The following is a 12633-nucleotide window of genomic DNA, read 5'->3' on the forward strand; positions in this document are numbered from 1 at the left end:
TGACAACGGCCGCCTCTTCCAATGGCGTCGTTGTCTAGCACATCGCCCCTCATAACCCTGGGCACGACTATCTCGACTCCCAGTTCGCACCACACGGCTCGAACAGATGGGGACAGCGTCGGCGACACGTCTGCTCTTACGAGTGTGGATGACTTTGACGACGACTATGACCAGCTGTTACCTCCGCCCTATCGAGATGCAGCCCAGCTACCGTTTATGATTAAGAACCAGTTACAGATCCACCTGGAGGAGAAGATGTGTATGTCTTTTGCTCCTTTGTTTTGTTGACTTGGTTCCCTTCTCCTAACTTTTCCCCCCTTGACAGACCCTGAGACCCTGAACATGCTCCACGCCCTCCTCTCCAACTGCGCCAGCTTCTCCCCACCCTCGAAAGAGCAAGGCTCCCAACCACCACAGACAGTCTACGTTCCCCCACCACACCAACTCGCCTTCATCAGCAGTCTCGCAATCCACCCCCGGTTCACCTCGGCCCCACCAGACGTCGAAACGACCACCCCGCCGGTGCGCGACGGCGCCGCTGCCCTCTCCTACCTCCGAGGTCTGCTGTCTATCGTCGGCCCAATAAACGCCAACTTTCGACAAGCATTCGAGTTCAAACCACCTCCATCATCCTCCCATGCCAGGAGATCAAGAAGGGGAGATGTTTTTGGTGACTGGTCAACCAGTGGCATGAGCGGAGCAGATAGTGATGCTTCCTCTTCTGATGTCATGACTGGTACCTTTGCCAGAGAAGGAGTCATCTGGCACCGCGCGAGTGATTTCTGGTCGGTGCTAGGGTGGTCATTTTGGTGCGCTGCGTTTGTGCCAGGGAGGTGGAAGTATTGGAAGCCGTGGTTGGAGTTTGTGGTTACGGTACTGGAGCAGGATTGGGATGATCGGTTGGCGATGGATGAGAAGACGACGACGGCGGGTGATGAGCCGTATCCCAATTTGAAGGGGAGTTTGTTGGTGGCTTATCTGGAGGATATCACCAAGGCGAGGAAAACCGTGCAGAAGGAGGTGATGAAGGCTTTGACTTTTGCCTTGGAGGCTGGGGATAGGAAGGTGTATGGGGAGGTTTTCACGAATGAAGAGTTGGTTGGGCCGAGGACTATTAAGAGGAAGAGGGCGGATACAACGCTGGATCTGGAGAATGGCTGCTTTGGGGACTATGATGACGATGACTCGGACTTGGAGAATGAGGGGGACAGTCAGGAGCTGCCTTGCAGTTCTGCCAGGTCTGCGCCGGGGGTACAGAAAAGGACGAAGAAGGCGATGGAAAGCGATGCGGGCCCGAGGCCGGCTGCGTTTCGTTTGCCCGATGGAGTCGCCGAGACCATCCCATTCCGACTACGAATATTCCGTCTTTTATCGGCAGCGGCCCATTATCTCCGCGACGTATCCTTTCCTACTTCTGAGCTTTACCAGAGCTTCTCGTACAAGGTCAGGACTTCACCGCTGCCTGTTTTTGAGCTCTTTCTCAAAGCACACAACGACCTGCCCGATTTTGACAAAGAATCGCTCTACAGGAATGTTCTGGACGGTTTACTGCCGCCGAACGGCCTGCCAGATCCCGACCGTGTGGACCGCGACACGAATAGTGGGGATGGCATCTCTGAGGTTATGATGCAGAAGTGCTTGCCGTTCCCGGCTGGGAGGATCACTGCCGAGGATAATGCCAAGTTGTCGATTGTGTTGGAGAACATGCTGTGGGGCTTGTATCTGGCGAGGGACATCACGGACGCGGCCGGTCTCGGGAAGGCGATTGAGACGGGGATCAAGGCGAGGGACGCCAAGATTAAGGGGAGGGGGAGGGCGGGTGGAGTTGATAGGTTGGGAAGGGAGATGCTCGCGAGGTCGAGTAATAATCTGAGGGTGTTTGCGAGGATTCTCGGTTGAGGGGTGATTTGTCTGCTTATTACACGCGTTGACTTCCAAGCGCATTTTTATTGTTGGTTTTTGGCTTTTTGATACCCCCTCTGTATGGGAAAAGCATGGGCTATTATTTGACGGGATTCTTGCGGTTTTCTACTTGATGGTTTATCATTTGATGGGTGGTATGGTATGACTGAAGATCACAGGCGTGATGATCAGGGCGCATCATTGCTCTTACAATTAATCATGTTAGATGGAGGACTTTGTGTACATTTTTATTTCTACTGTTTTCGGGTAGATAGATGTCTTGACCGAATACCTCGTGGGACTCGTTCGGCCTGCAAAACTGGTTTCAACCCACGCTTTAGAATGGAAGCGGGGATTGGTGCTGCTTTTGGCGGTCTATCGAGTACGGTGGTTATATACATGTGTTGTACAGTTGAGAGGTGATGTAGAGACCAAGGCTATGCGTGCTTTTCCTACGCCAAACTCCTTTCCACCCCCCAACACATCTCTTATTTCCTTCTCATGACATGTCCCTCTCCGTTCCAATATCATGGCTTCTTCGCCGCCCCCGGCGTCCACCCCTGAGGCTGCCACTCCTCCCCGGGCCCAGCCCTCTTCTGCCTCCACGGATCAACCTTTTTCTTCCCCCCAACCAAAATCTCGCCTTCCTCACCTTGTTCAGCCTGTTTCTTCATCCCCTCCCAAACCTCCTCCCTCTTGACCTGCTTGGGCACTTTTTGTTGTTCCTCCTCCTTCTTCTCAACCCACATCCCGCTCCCCTCCAACGCTGGCTTCCTCTGTTCCCCCCCAACCCCATCCTCAATATATTTAGCCTTGGCCTCCCACCTTCTGTCCGCCTCTGCCGCCAAAATCTTGAGTCTTTCTTGTCGGATAACGTCTGCTTGCTGTTCTTCAATGGTGGGCGGGTCAGGCCGGGTGTGACGCAGCCACTGGTGCCACGCGGGCGGGATCTTGACCTCGGAGTGGTGGAGTTTGAGGGCAGGGTTGGGGCGGAGGATGCGGCGCCAGCGGTCTGGGTTGGGGTTGCCGCGGTCGTGGAACTCCCAGTAGGTGTTGCCTGAGAGGTCTTTGCCTACTAGGAAGTGGCGGCGCCAGGGGAGGCGGAGGGATTGGAATTTTTGGAGGAGGGAGAGGGGTTGGGACATTTTGACCTCTATATACAGGGTGGGCGAGGCAGTAAAGAAAAGAGCGGTTTTGTGAATGTGTAATACAGAGAGGTGGGGGTGGTGATGTTCGCGACGCGGTTCGCGATAATTTCTTTGGTGGTAGGTGAACAGCTACGGTGGAACAATTTGATCGAGTGACGTCGTTGCCAAGGGGTGGGATTTGGATGGGTTTAAAACTAGTGGGCACGGCATGGGAAAAAGCGGGCATGATTACTTTGGACGGGGTCCTCTTGGATTCTAGTGTGGACAGATACTACAAAAAGGGGCAGATAAGTGGATTAGATCGTGAATGATCATCAACAGACTCCTCAATTGCCGTGAGAAGGCATTGAAAGATGGTCAACATGCAACTCAAACTCAATGAGCTACGCAGGAGATCGACATCGAATATCTTGTCCAGAAAGCTTAATCCCAGCCACATATTATTAGCCTCCCCCACACTCCCCTCCCAGCGCACAGACAAACCTGTGTGGCTGGAGTTAAACCTTCCCGCCAAGCCATAAATGAGGGGCAGCACCCAGGCACACCAAGGCACGGCAAGGGATGTCCCCTGAAGAGGGCGCCCTGAAGAATGCCCGCAATCTCACAAGAGACATGGTCCGCGACGACAAGCCTCACCACACCACATCTCGGTTGCCGACCTTCTCCCAATTTGCTGAAATAGACACGAACAAACGAGGCCCCGCAGCTTCATTTCACGGCCCGTCGCCAGACTAATTAACCTACCCTGAAAAACTAGGGGACATCCGCTGCCAAAATTATCCATCTTTTAGGGGATAGGAGAGAGAGAGAGAGAGATCCGCTGACGCAACTGGCCCCGAACGGACTGCTTACCTGTTCTCACGACCCGAGACTCCCGGACTTTTGTTGAACAGCTTGGAAAAGGAAAACCTACTTGTACACGAACAACACTTGCTTGAGAGAGAAACAATCCAGAAATCAACATTTGCCAAAAACATGGCGTCCGTGACATCGCTGGACGGCGACTTGCGCCGGTTGCGCCTGGAGAAGTACACGCCCGCCGCTGCGAACGAGGCAAAGCAATGGATAGAGAGTGTCATCAGCGAGACCTTGCCCGGAAAAGACCTGCTTGAGGTACTCAAAGATGGTGTTGCTTTGTGCAAGTAAGTCTGCCGCCGCACTGGTAACCTGTTGTACAACAGTTCGAAGGTTGACTAACACGTGCCCGGCCCCCTAGACTCGTCAACCTCGCCATCGGTCCTCCAGGAGTCAAGTTCAAGAAATCCGCCATGCCTTTTGTTCAGATGGAAAACATCTCCCACTTTCTCCGCGCCTGCCAAACACCACCTCTCAACCTCCAACAGCACGACATGTTTCTGACTGTCGACCTCTACGAGCGAAAAGATCCCGCCCAGGTCCTCCAGTGCCTTGGTGCTTTCAGCCGGGCGGCCAACGCTGCCAACCCAGACACCTTTCCCAATCCGATCGGTCCCAAAGCCAAGAACCCGGCGCTGTTAAGTCCACAACCGACGGGTTACAATACTCCTCCACTTATACGTGGTCGGGGGAATTCCAATGCTAGCAATGCCTCGTCTTCGGTGTATGGCAGGGGAACGCCGTCATTATCGGCATCGAGAACAGGGGGTGACGACGGACCATGGGGCCGGGCCAAGTCCCCAACGAACGGTGCAACTTCTCCTGGTGTTAGTAGCTGGAGTAAGAAGGAGCACGAAGGCGCCACATCTCCGGCCTGGAACATCGCCCAGTATGGCTACATGGGCGGTGCCAACCAGAATAACCTAGGGATCGCCTTTGGTGGCAGGAGACAGATCACTAGTGCTGGTCCTGCAGTTCCAAGCTTGTACGAGAAGGAGAAGAAGAGGAAGGAGGAGGCCGAGAAGCTGAGGCTACAACAAGAAGAAGAGGAGCGCAAGAAGAAGGCGGAACTCGAAGCGGAAGAAGCACGGGCCAAGAAGGAAGAGGAGCGAAGGTGGGAAGAGGAGGCCAAGCGGATCAGGGAAGAAGAGCGGAGGAAAATTGAAGAGGAGAAAAGACGGTGGGAGGAGGAGGAACGGCAGTGGAAGATGACAGAGGAAAAGAGGCGCAAGGAGGAGGCCGAAGCTGAAAGGCGGTTGCAGGAGGAACGTGCGAAGGCTCGACAGCAAAAGAGCGGGTCCGAGCTTCGTGGTCAGTACTTGAGCCAATATCAAGCGGGTCAGGAGTCATCAGATAAGGAACGCATCAGACAGCTCGAAGAAGAGCTTGCAAAGGCACGAGAGAGGGAGGCCCAGTATGAGCGGGAACGTCAGGGGCGGTCTCGCGGACATGGGAACAGGGATGCCAAGAAGGCGAGGTCTCGATCTCGCAGCCGGCCTGCTGCTGCGGACAAGGTGAGCAGACAGGACTCGTGGAGTGTGAGGGATGAGCAGAACTTTGCTTCGAAATCGTGGCACCATCACCAAAACGAGGTCGACATTGAAGAGGAACCTCCGTTGAGCCCACCGCTTCCATCACAGTCACCGAGACCACTCCCCGACCCGGCAAAGGTTAAGACCCATCGCACGGGAGAGAAGTCGTCTTTGCCACCACCGACTTTGCCCATCAGGAAGCAGCCCACTGGCGGTCAACCGCTTCCCATCGCGAAGCAGCACACTGGTTCTCGCCCTCTTCCTGATCCGACTACTTACTCCGCGACAACATCCCCAGAATCAACCCGACAACTCCCCACCCCTGGGTCGGCTGGTAGTAACAACCGCAGCCCGTTTGCAAAGCCAACCAGCCCTCGCTCCTCCAAACAAACCACCAGCCCCTTTTCCACTAAACCAACTACCACACCCTTCTCAACCAAACCGCCCACCAACTCCCCCTTTACATCCAAACCAACAACCAACTCCCCCTTTGTATCCAAATCCCCCTTTGCCAAACCCGCCCCCCAACCCACCTCTCGCACCGACAGGTACCTCTCCTCCAACCCCGCCCCCCTCCATTCCCCCCCTACTTCAACCTTTGTCAAAGAACTTGCCGGGACGGTAGACGAACAAGCAGAGGAGGATCGCCGCCGTCAACAAGCCCAGAAACAGACAAAGGCTGCCGGGTGGGCTAGCAAGTCCCTCTTGGAAAGGGAGATGGAGCTGGAGAGACAGAGACAAATGGAGTGGGAAGAGAGCCAGAAGGAAACCGCCAAGGCGGTCAGGACGGCGGATGGGGTGGAGGGGATTGGAGGTGGGATAGGGGGTAGGTGGGATGTGGGACAGTGGAGTGGGTATACGGGGGGTGATGGGCAGAATAAGGGCGGGCAGGGGATTGGGGCCAATAGGAGGCAGATTGTGGGGCCTAGGCCGCTGCCGGGGAATGGGGGGAGGTGAGTGTAGAGGTTTTGGTAATGGGGGGGAGGGCTGATGATTTTTATTTGTAAAGGGAGGATAGAGAATACCCGGTTTGGGATGGTCAGAATGATACCAGATTTTCTGTCAAAGATACTTTTGTCAGGTTAGGCGTGGTGTGTGTGTGGGTGGGTGATAATAGATGACAATCCAGCAAAGAGTGTTTAGGCTTTGTAGAGATGATTTTTGATATTTTTCATTTTCGCTCCTATGTTAACACCCCTACTCTGACAGGCATGAAGAATATGACGTGACAACAAGGCAAACAATGCTTTTCCAACCATGCCGAACCAAACCACAAGACGCCGTCGCTCCCATAACTCCCAACCATGCATGGCTTATAAACAACCCCTTCCCTCCCATATCATACAACCCACCACCCCATATCTTACATCCCCCCACTGACCAACTACCTAGTAAAATCCCACTGCACCCTCTCCCTCCCATTTTCCCTCCCCCCATCCCATTTTTTACTCCCTCCACTCCCACTCCCCCCAGGCCAACTCTTGTACCTGACCCCCTCCAACGCCTCCCTCACCATGACCGGCTCCCGCTGCCCGTACCTTGCCGCCCCCGGCAGCAGCTTAGCACTGGCACTATACGGCTTTTTGAGAATCTTGACCGGCACCTTGGGGATGTATTTCTCTCTCTGAGCTTCTCCCCTCGTCTCCCTTAATATCTCCCTAAACTCTGCCTCGTCGTTTGCGATCTGCGCCCTGATGAACCTGAGCTTGGACTTCTCGTCTTCGTGGGCGTGTTCCTCCTCCTGGAGCTGTTCCATCACCGGTTTGCGGGGGACATACTTGATGTGATTGACTCGCGGAGCATATGTTGGGTCGGGGGTTATAGTTGGGTCCAACCGGGCGAGGGAGCCTTTGGAGAGGAGTTGATTGATGTCGACTGTTTCCCCTGGTGGGATGGGGATTGGGTTGGAGGGGGTGATGCATGGCATGTCGACTTCTTTTCTTAGGACGGTGTCAATGTCTACCGCGGAGAAGAAGGCGCACGATTGGGGGAGGTCGTGGATGCCGACTTGCTGGGCAAACATTGCCCTCGTCCAGAGGTTGGATATTTGAAGCGCCATCGCAGCGCGGTACTTGTCGTGTTCTTGGACCAGATATCGAATCTCGTCGTGGACCGTGATGGCGAGTCGGCAGGCAATGTTGAATCTCCGGGTGAGGTAGTCCATTGAGACGATGAGGAGGTGGAGGTAGTCGACTCCAGAAGACTGAATGGCCCAGTTGATTCTCGAGGTCAGATACCCCCCCTTTGACAAAAACCTCGCAGTCAACGCCTCGGTGATGCCCGCCCCCAACACGGGGGTGCGAGGGTGGGATTGCTCGGCGAATTCCTCCAGCTTGTTGAACACAAACGACTCTGTCCCTCCGCGCCAAAAGGGGCGTTTATACAGGGACTTGCGATTGGTTTTTGTGCCCTTTGTCGTGGCGTATAGCTTGCCGGCGATGTCGAGTGTTTCCTGCTCGGAAAGGGAGGGGTTGAATTGCCTGAGGAGCTGGCCGGCGAATTTTAGGCCCGCACCGTAAATACGCCCATAGTTGAACACCTTGGCGTCGTTGCGGGTGATGCCCAAAATGGCGGCGGTGCGGGAGTGGAGGTCGGTGCCTTGGGCCTTGGTGCCCTCCAATGTCATGAACCCGATGGCATTCCCGCCGTGGAGTTTAAACGTTGCGTCTCCCACCACAGAGGCGATCCAGAGCTCTTCTGAATCAACGTCGGCGCCGACAAAGACGTACCCCGGTGGAGCGCGGACCATGGCTTTGAGCTCGGAACCGACGCGGTTCTTTTTTGCGTTGGAGGCCGTGAGCCAGGTGTTTTCTACCGCGCGGCGGGTCACGGTGCCCATGGGGATGACCTGAGGAAGAATAAACCCTGGTGTTGGGGCATCCTCGGGGAGGTCTTTGGGGCGGACAGGCTCGGGGAGGTTGGACTCGTACACCACCAGCTGGGACATGATCCTGTCGCGGGAGCTGATCCAGTAGGAGCAAGAAGCGTTCATCTCCAGGGCCTCTTTGGCATAGTCGTACTCCGACGACAACGTCCCCTTTTCGAAATAGCTGAGATAGCTCTTTGCCATGGGGTTGGTGCAGCGAGCCGTGGGACCGTCCTTGTGTGGCAGCTTGAAGTAGGCGTGTTTTGTGTCCTCCTTGACGGCCAAGACTGTCTCCCCCTCGAAATCACAGGGCTTCATCTGCTTGTCGAGGTACTTCTTCATATCGGCCAAGGGCACTCTAAAGGTCCAGCCATGCTTATCCGACCAAAACAACGGGTGTCCATCCCAGGACAGCCGGAGAAGAAGTGGTGCAATTCTTGTTCGCACAGTGAGGTTGATAGGGCCTTTAGCCTTGGGAAACAGATTTCTATACCAATTTGGCTCCCCTGGCATCTTTTGGTTCTTGTATTCTCTCGGGGGGCTGGTCGGAGTCCCCTTGGTCATCTTGACCTCCTGTCCAGACCAGTCCAGCTGCGACATCCAGGGATCGGTACTCCATTTCTCGGGCTGCTTTTTGATTTCGCGAGCCTTGTCTGTAAGGGCAACCAACCGCTCCCGGACACCATCAGATAGCTTCCTGTACGTGGCTTCCGCATTGGCGATGTAAGAGTCCCATGTTTTGTTGACGGGCAAAATCACATTCGATAGATGCCTCAACGCAGCGAAGCTAACAGGATGTGGGCAGACGCGAAGAAAGTTGGGAAACACCACTTGGTAGACACGATGGGTGATGGCCACATCAGCAGCGCAGTAAGTCAAAAGCTCATCCAGCTGCTGGTTGATGCCATCCCGGTCAAACTCGCCAAAAGCGTTGCGGGCTTCTTTGTCGATTGTGACGCCGAGGTGGAACTGTGCAACATCCCGCAGTGAATTGATCGAACTCCTTTCCACCCAAAGTTCTTCCTCCTGGGCCGAAAACGCACCATTGTTCAACAATTCGACGAGCTCGGCATTGCTCGACTCCTTGGCGATCTTGTCCCGAAACTCGCGGTCCTTCCTGTGCTTCATCCACGTTGGTCGTTGTTGCGAACACATGCCATTGACAGCAACGTGCAATGACATGGTGTCCAGGAACGAATTCCTCGTCTGTGTCAAGCTGTATTCCTCCAATATCCTCGCCCGATCGTATCCGATATTGTGCCCTATTATCACCCGCTCTTTTGTTGGATCGCCCACCGGGATGAGCTGATGTTCGTTTTCTGTCTCGCCCAACAGCCACGGCGACAACCAGGCATACCAAGCATCGGCCGTCGCAGCGCAGGCCATGACGGCGTACGGGCTTTCCTTCCACATGACCTCGGTGTCAAATGTCATGGCTTCTCCCTCAGGCGCATCCACTTGCTCGGTCCGGCCATCGGCGTAGTACTTTGTCCACCCGCTCCGGCGCACCCATTTTCTCGGTTTCGGTGGCGGATTTGCCAGGGCAAACCGCTTCGCGTGGGTGAGGAAGGGCTCAGAGGCATCGACGCCTAGTTTGTGGAAATGCTCGTCGAGGGTGCTTCCGACCAGCGGCGGGAGATCGAATGCGACGGGCGCCGAGGTGTCGGTGTTTTTCCCCAGCAGTTCGTGACGTCGAAGGTGGTCCCGCGCAAGATCGACCAGCTCTTTGGAGGGGGGTGAGGTGTTGCCCTTGGGGAACAGCTGGTCGTAAATGTGCGAGCTCAGTTGCTGTACGCCAATCTCGTTGTACCGCGCAGTACATGGCACTGATAGGTTTTCGGTGGTTTCGTCTTGAGTAGCAGCGGTTTGCGAAATCCACCGCCGGGATGAGATGGGACGTCTGCCGGCGCAGTGTCTCGCAAGACGGATGAAGCTGGCGACCGGCGCGTCTCGTCCTGCCGCGACCCTGCGGTAAGGGAGCAGCATTCTATTTTGTCTGGGGGAATGGTCCGCGCCCCTTCAAGTCATGGTGCCAAGTGGGCTGCTTCTATTGGAACGTTCCTTTTTCGAAAAAAAAAAAAAAAGAAGACGAAATTTTGGGTCCTGGCGGGGATGCTACGACAGTGAGGCCCCGCTCACGGCGGCAGCCAGCAGTAGCTAATCCCAGTCCTGCATGGTGTGTGGGGTCCGGGCTTCTCTGGGCGTCCGCAGCGGGACCATTTGATTCCCAAAATCCCATGCTGTGGCACCTGTCTTGTTGATAAGATCCGTCCGGATATTTCACAAAGAGTACGGAGGAGCTCTCATCTGAGGGTTCCTTGAAGATTGATTATATGATGGTATACTGTTGAGAAATGTGATCACAGGTATGCTCTCACGTGCAATCAAGCCTCTTCAGAGGATGGTGGTGCTTGGAGTCACACATCGGAATATGTATGTCATAATTCAGGTAGGCACAGTAGAAAAGGCAGCTTGTGGATGGGTGAGGTGCTAGCGGATCTCCGAGCCCAGCCAAGCATGGAAGGCAACCGCAAACTTTTGAAAAGTCCTCACCAGGCAAGCAAAGTGCCTCAAAAGTGCCAGGTCAGCACATGCTGTCAGTCTCATGCTGTGATTGCCGGAACAGGCCCTGGATTGGCTGTTAATTAGCAAGTCATGAGATAGACAGAGGAATCTTTCGTAGAGGTAATAAGTGGGGTGAGTGAGTGATATTGGCGAGGAGCGGCAAACGCAGCGGAAAGACAGGCGGGCGGCTTGCTGGGCTTGAGCTTGGGTTGGGGCAGTTCGGACCAAGAGAAGGTATAATTTGGAAGCCGCCTCGCTCGCTCGTCGACCGCTTGTTGAGAGAGAGGCGCCTGTCTTGCGTCTGTCTGTCTGGCGATACGACGACCCCTTATTAATGCCATTGTCCCCCTTTTTGTGTGTCTTTGTGGCCTTCCACTACGTGCTTTCCAGTCCAGGTGCTCACATCATAAGCTCTCGGGGTGGAGTTTGTGGTAATATCCTAGCCGTCTGTCATTGCCGCCTTTTCCTACTACCATCTTCATGTTGCTTCAAGCAGCTTCACTATCTCTATATACTTTTCCCCCCGTCGTGGCTCGTCTCTCGCTTTTCCTTTGCAGCAGCAGCAATCATGGCCAACAACTTTTTTGACTCGGGCTTTGACGAGTTCCTTGGAGGTATGGACAGATGTGGAACTCCCTCGAGAAGTGCAGGTGCAAATTGGCTCCAGCCGAGACTAACACAGTTTTTGCCATGAATGACCAGAGCTTGCGAATTTTACACTTCCCTTCCCAGGTCTGCCTTTACCAGCACCCTCTGTTGCGAGCAACCGCCAGCAGCACACATCTCAGCCAGCCCTAGGACGCCCGGCATCCGTCTCCTTCGAGCTCCCGAGACTCCCTGCCTTCGGAGCCGTGTGGCCGGTGCCATCAGCACCCCCGCCGGCCCTTCCTCCCCTTCCCGCCCTCCCCGGGGCCTCGTCGTGGTCTGCAGCGCAGCAGTGGCAACCACCACGACAGCCTGCACAAGCCGGAGCTCGTCCTGGCGCCGCTGCATCATTTATTTCCAGACCCACTTTTTCACTTTTACACGGCGCCCCCCACCCTCCGACGCCGATGCCGTCAACGGCTCCGGTTACCACTTCTCTCCCTGGGCCCTTCTTTCATCAACCATCAACAACAATCGGCTCAACCTCACCCTCAGCCTCAGCCCAATCCGGTCCTGCGAATCTGCCACAGCCACGGCGCACCACTGTCAACAACCCCTCCCAATTCCTCCCTTCTTCATCTCGTCCCGCTAATTCACTCCACAATACCGTGAATACCCCGAGAACAATCACCCCAACCCCACCTGTGCACCAGCGCGAACCAAACAGCGACGACTTCTATCTGAACCAACTCACCCCCGACTTTTCCACCCCTTCTCTCGAATCAGACAGCGACCGCTTTTACCTCGACCAACTCTCTCGTGATTTTTCCAGCCCATCGCTCCCTTCCACCTCTGCTACTCCACAAAGGTCGGCCACGAGGAGCAATAATCCCGGCACCAACAACGCATTCAGCCAGACACTCCACAGGATTCTTCCCCCTCCAGCGCCACCCACTGGCCTGAGAGCCCCCCCGCCACCTTCGACAAGATCCACGCCAACCTCGAACACCAACGAAGAATCCAGCGATTCCGACTCGGCCTACACCATGCCAGCGTCATCGCGACCAGTGCGTCGTCGCTCTGGGCAAGCTGACCGCCTCACGCTACCTCATGTCCCTCGCGTCTCGGGTGCCTCCTCATCCTCTTCCGGCGCCGCTGCCGCCAATCAGTCACAAGCAAA

At 55.3% G+C, this 12633-nt stretch overlaps 4 protein-coding genes across 4 annotated transcripts; 2 read left to right on the forward strand and 2 right to left on the reverse strand.

Moving 5' to 3' along the window:
• Positions 1-21: 21 nt before the first annotated feature.
• PODANS_7_7540 (uncharacterized protein) lies at positions 22-1899 on the forward strand (the record flags this gene model as incomplete). Its single annotated transcript, XM_001908078.1, has 2 exons — positions 22-283; positions 326-1899. The coding sequence occupies 2 exons, from the start codon at positions 22-24 to the stop codon at positions 1897-1899; spliced, it is 1836 nt and encodes a 611-aa protein (XP_001908113.1).
• Positions 1900-2429: 530 nt separating this feature from the next.
• PODANS_7_7550 (uncharacterized protein) lies at positions 2430-3047 on the reverse strand (the record flags this gene model as incomplete). Its single annotated transcript, XM_001908079.1, has 1 exon — positions 2430-3047. The coding sequence occupies one exon, from the start codon at positions 3045-3047 to the stop codon at positions 2430-2432; it is 618 nt and encodes a 205-aa protein (XP_001908114.1).
• A 978-nt stretch (positions 3048-4025) lies between these two features.
• Positions 4026-6394, forward strand: PODANS_7_7560 (uncharacterized protein; the record flags this gene model as incomplete). The annotated part of the gene is made up of 2 exons (XM_001908080.1): positions 4026-4192; positions 4267-6394. The coding sequence occupies 2 exons, from the start codon at positions 4026-4028 to the stop codon at positions 6392-6394; spliced, it is 2295 nt and encodes a 764-aa protein (XP_001908115.1).
• Positions 6395-6821: 427 nt separating this feature from the next.
• Positions 6822-10289, reverse strand: PODANS_7_7570 (uncharacterized protein; the record flags this gene model as incomplete). The annotated part of the gene is made up of 1 exon (XM_001908081.1): positions 6822-10289. One exon carries the CDS (start codon positions 10287-10289, stop codon positions 6822-6824), a length of 3468 nt encoding a protein of 1155 aa, XP_001908116.1.
• Between the last annotated feature and the right edge of the window lie 2344 nt (positions 10290-12633).

Source organism: Podospora anserina, chromosome 7 (genome assembly GCF_000226545.1).
Source record: "Podospora anserina S mat+ genomic DNA chromosome 7, supercontig 1".
Classification (NCBI taxonomy): Eukaryota; Fungi; Ascomycota; class Sordariomycetes; order Sordariales; family Podosporaceae; genus Podospora; species Podospora anserina.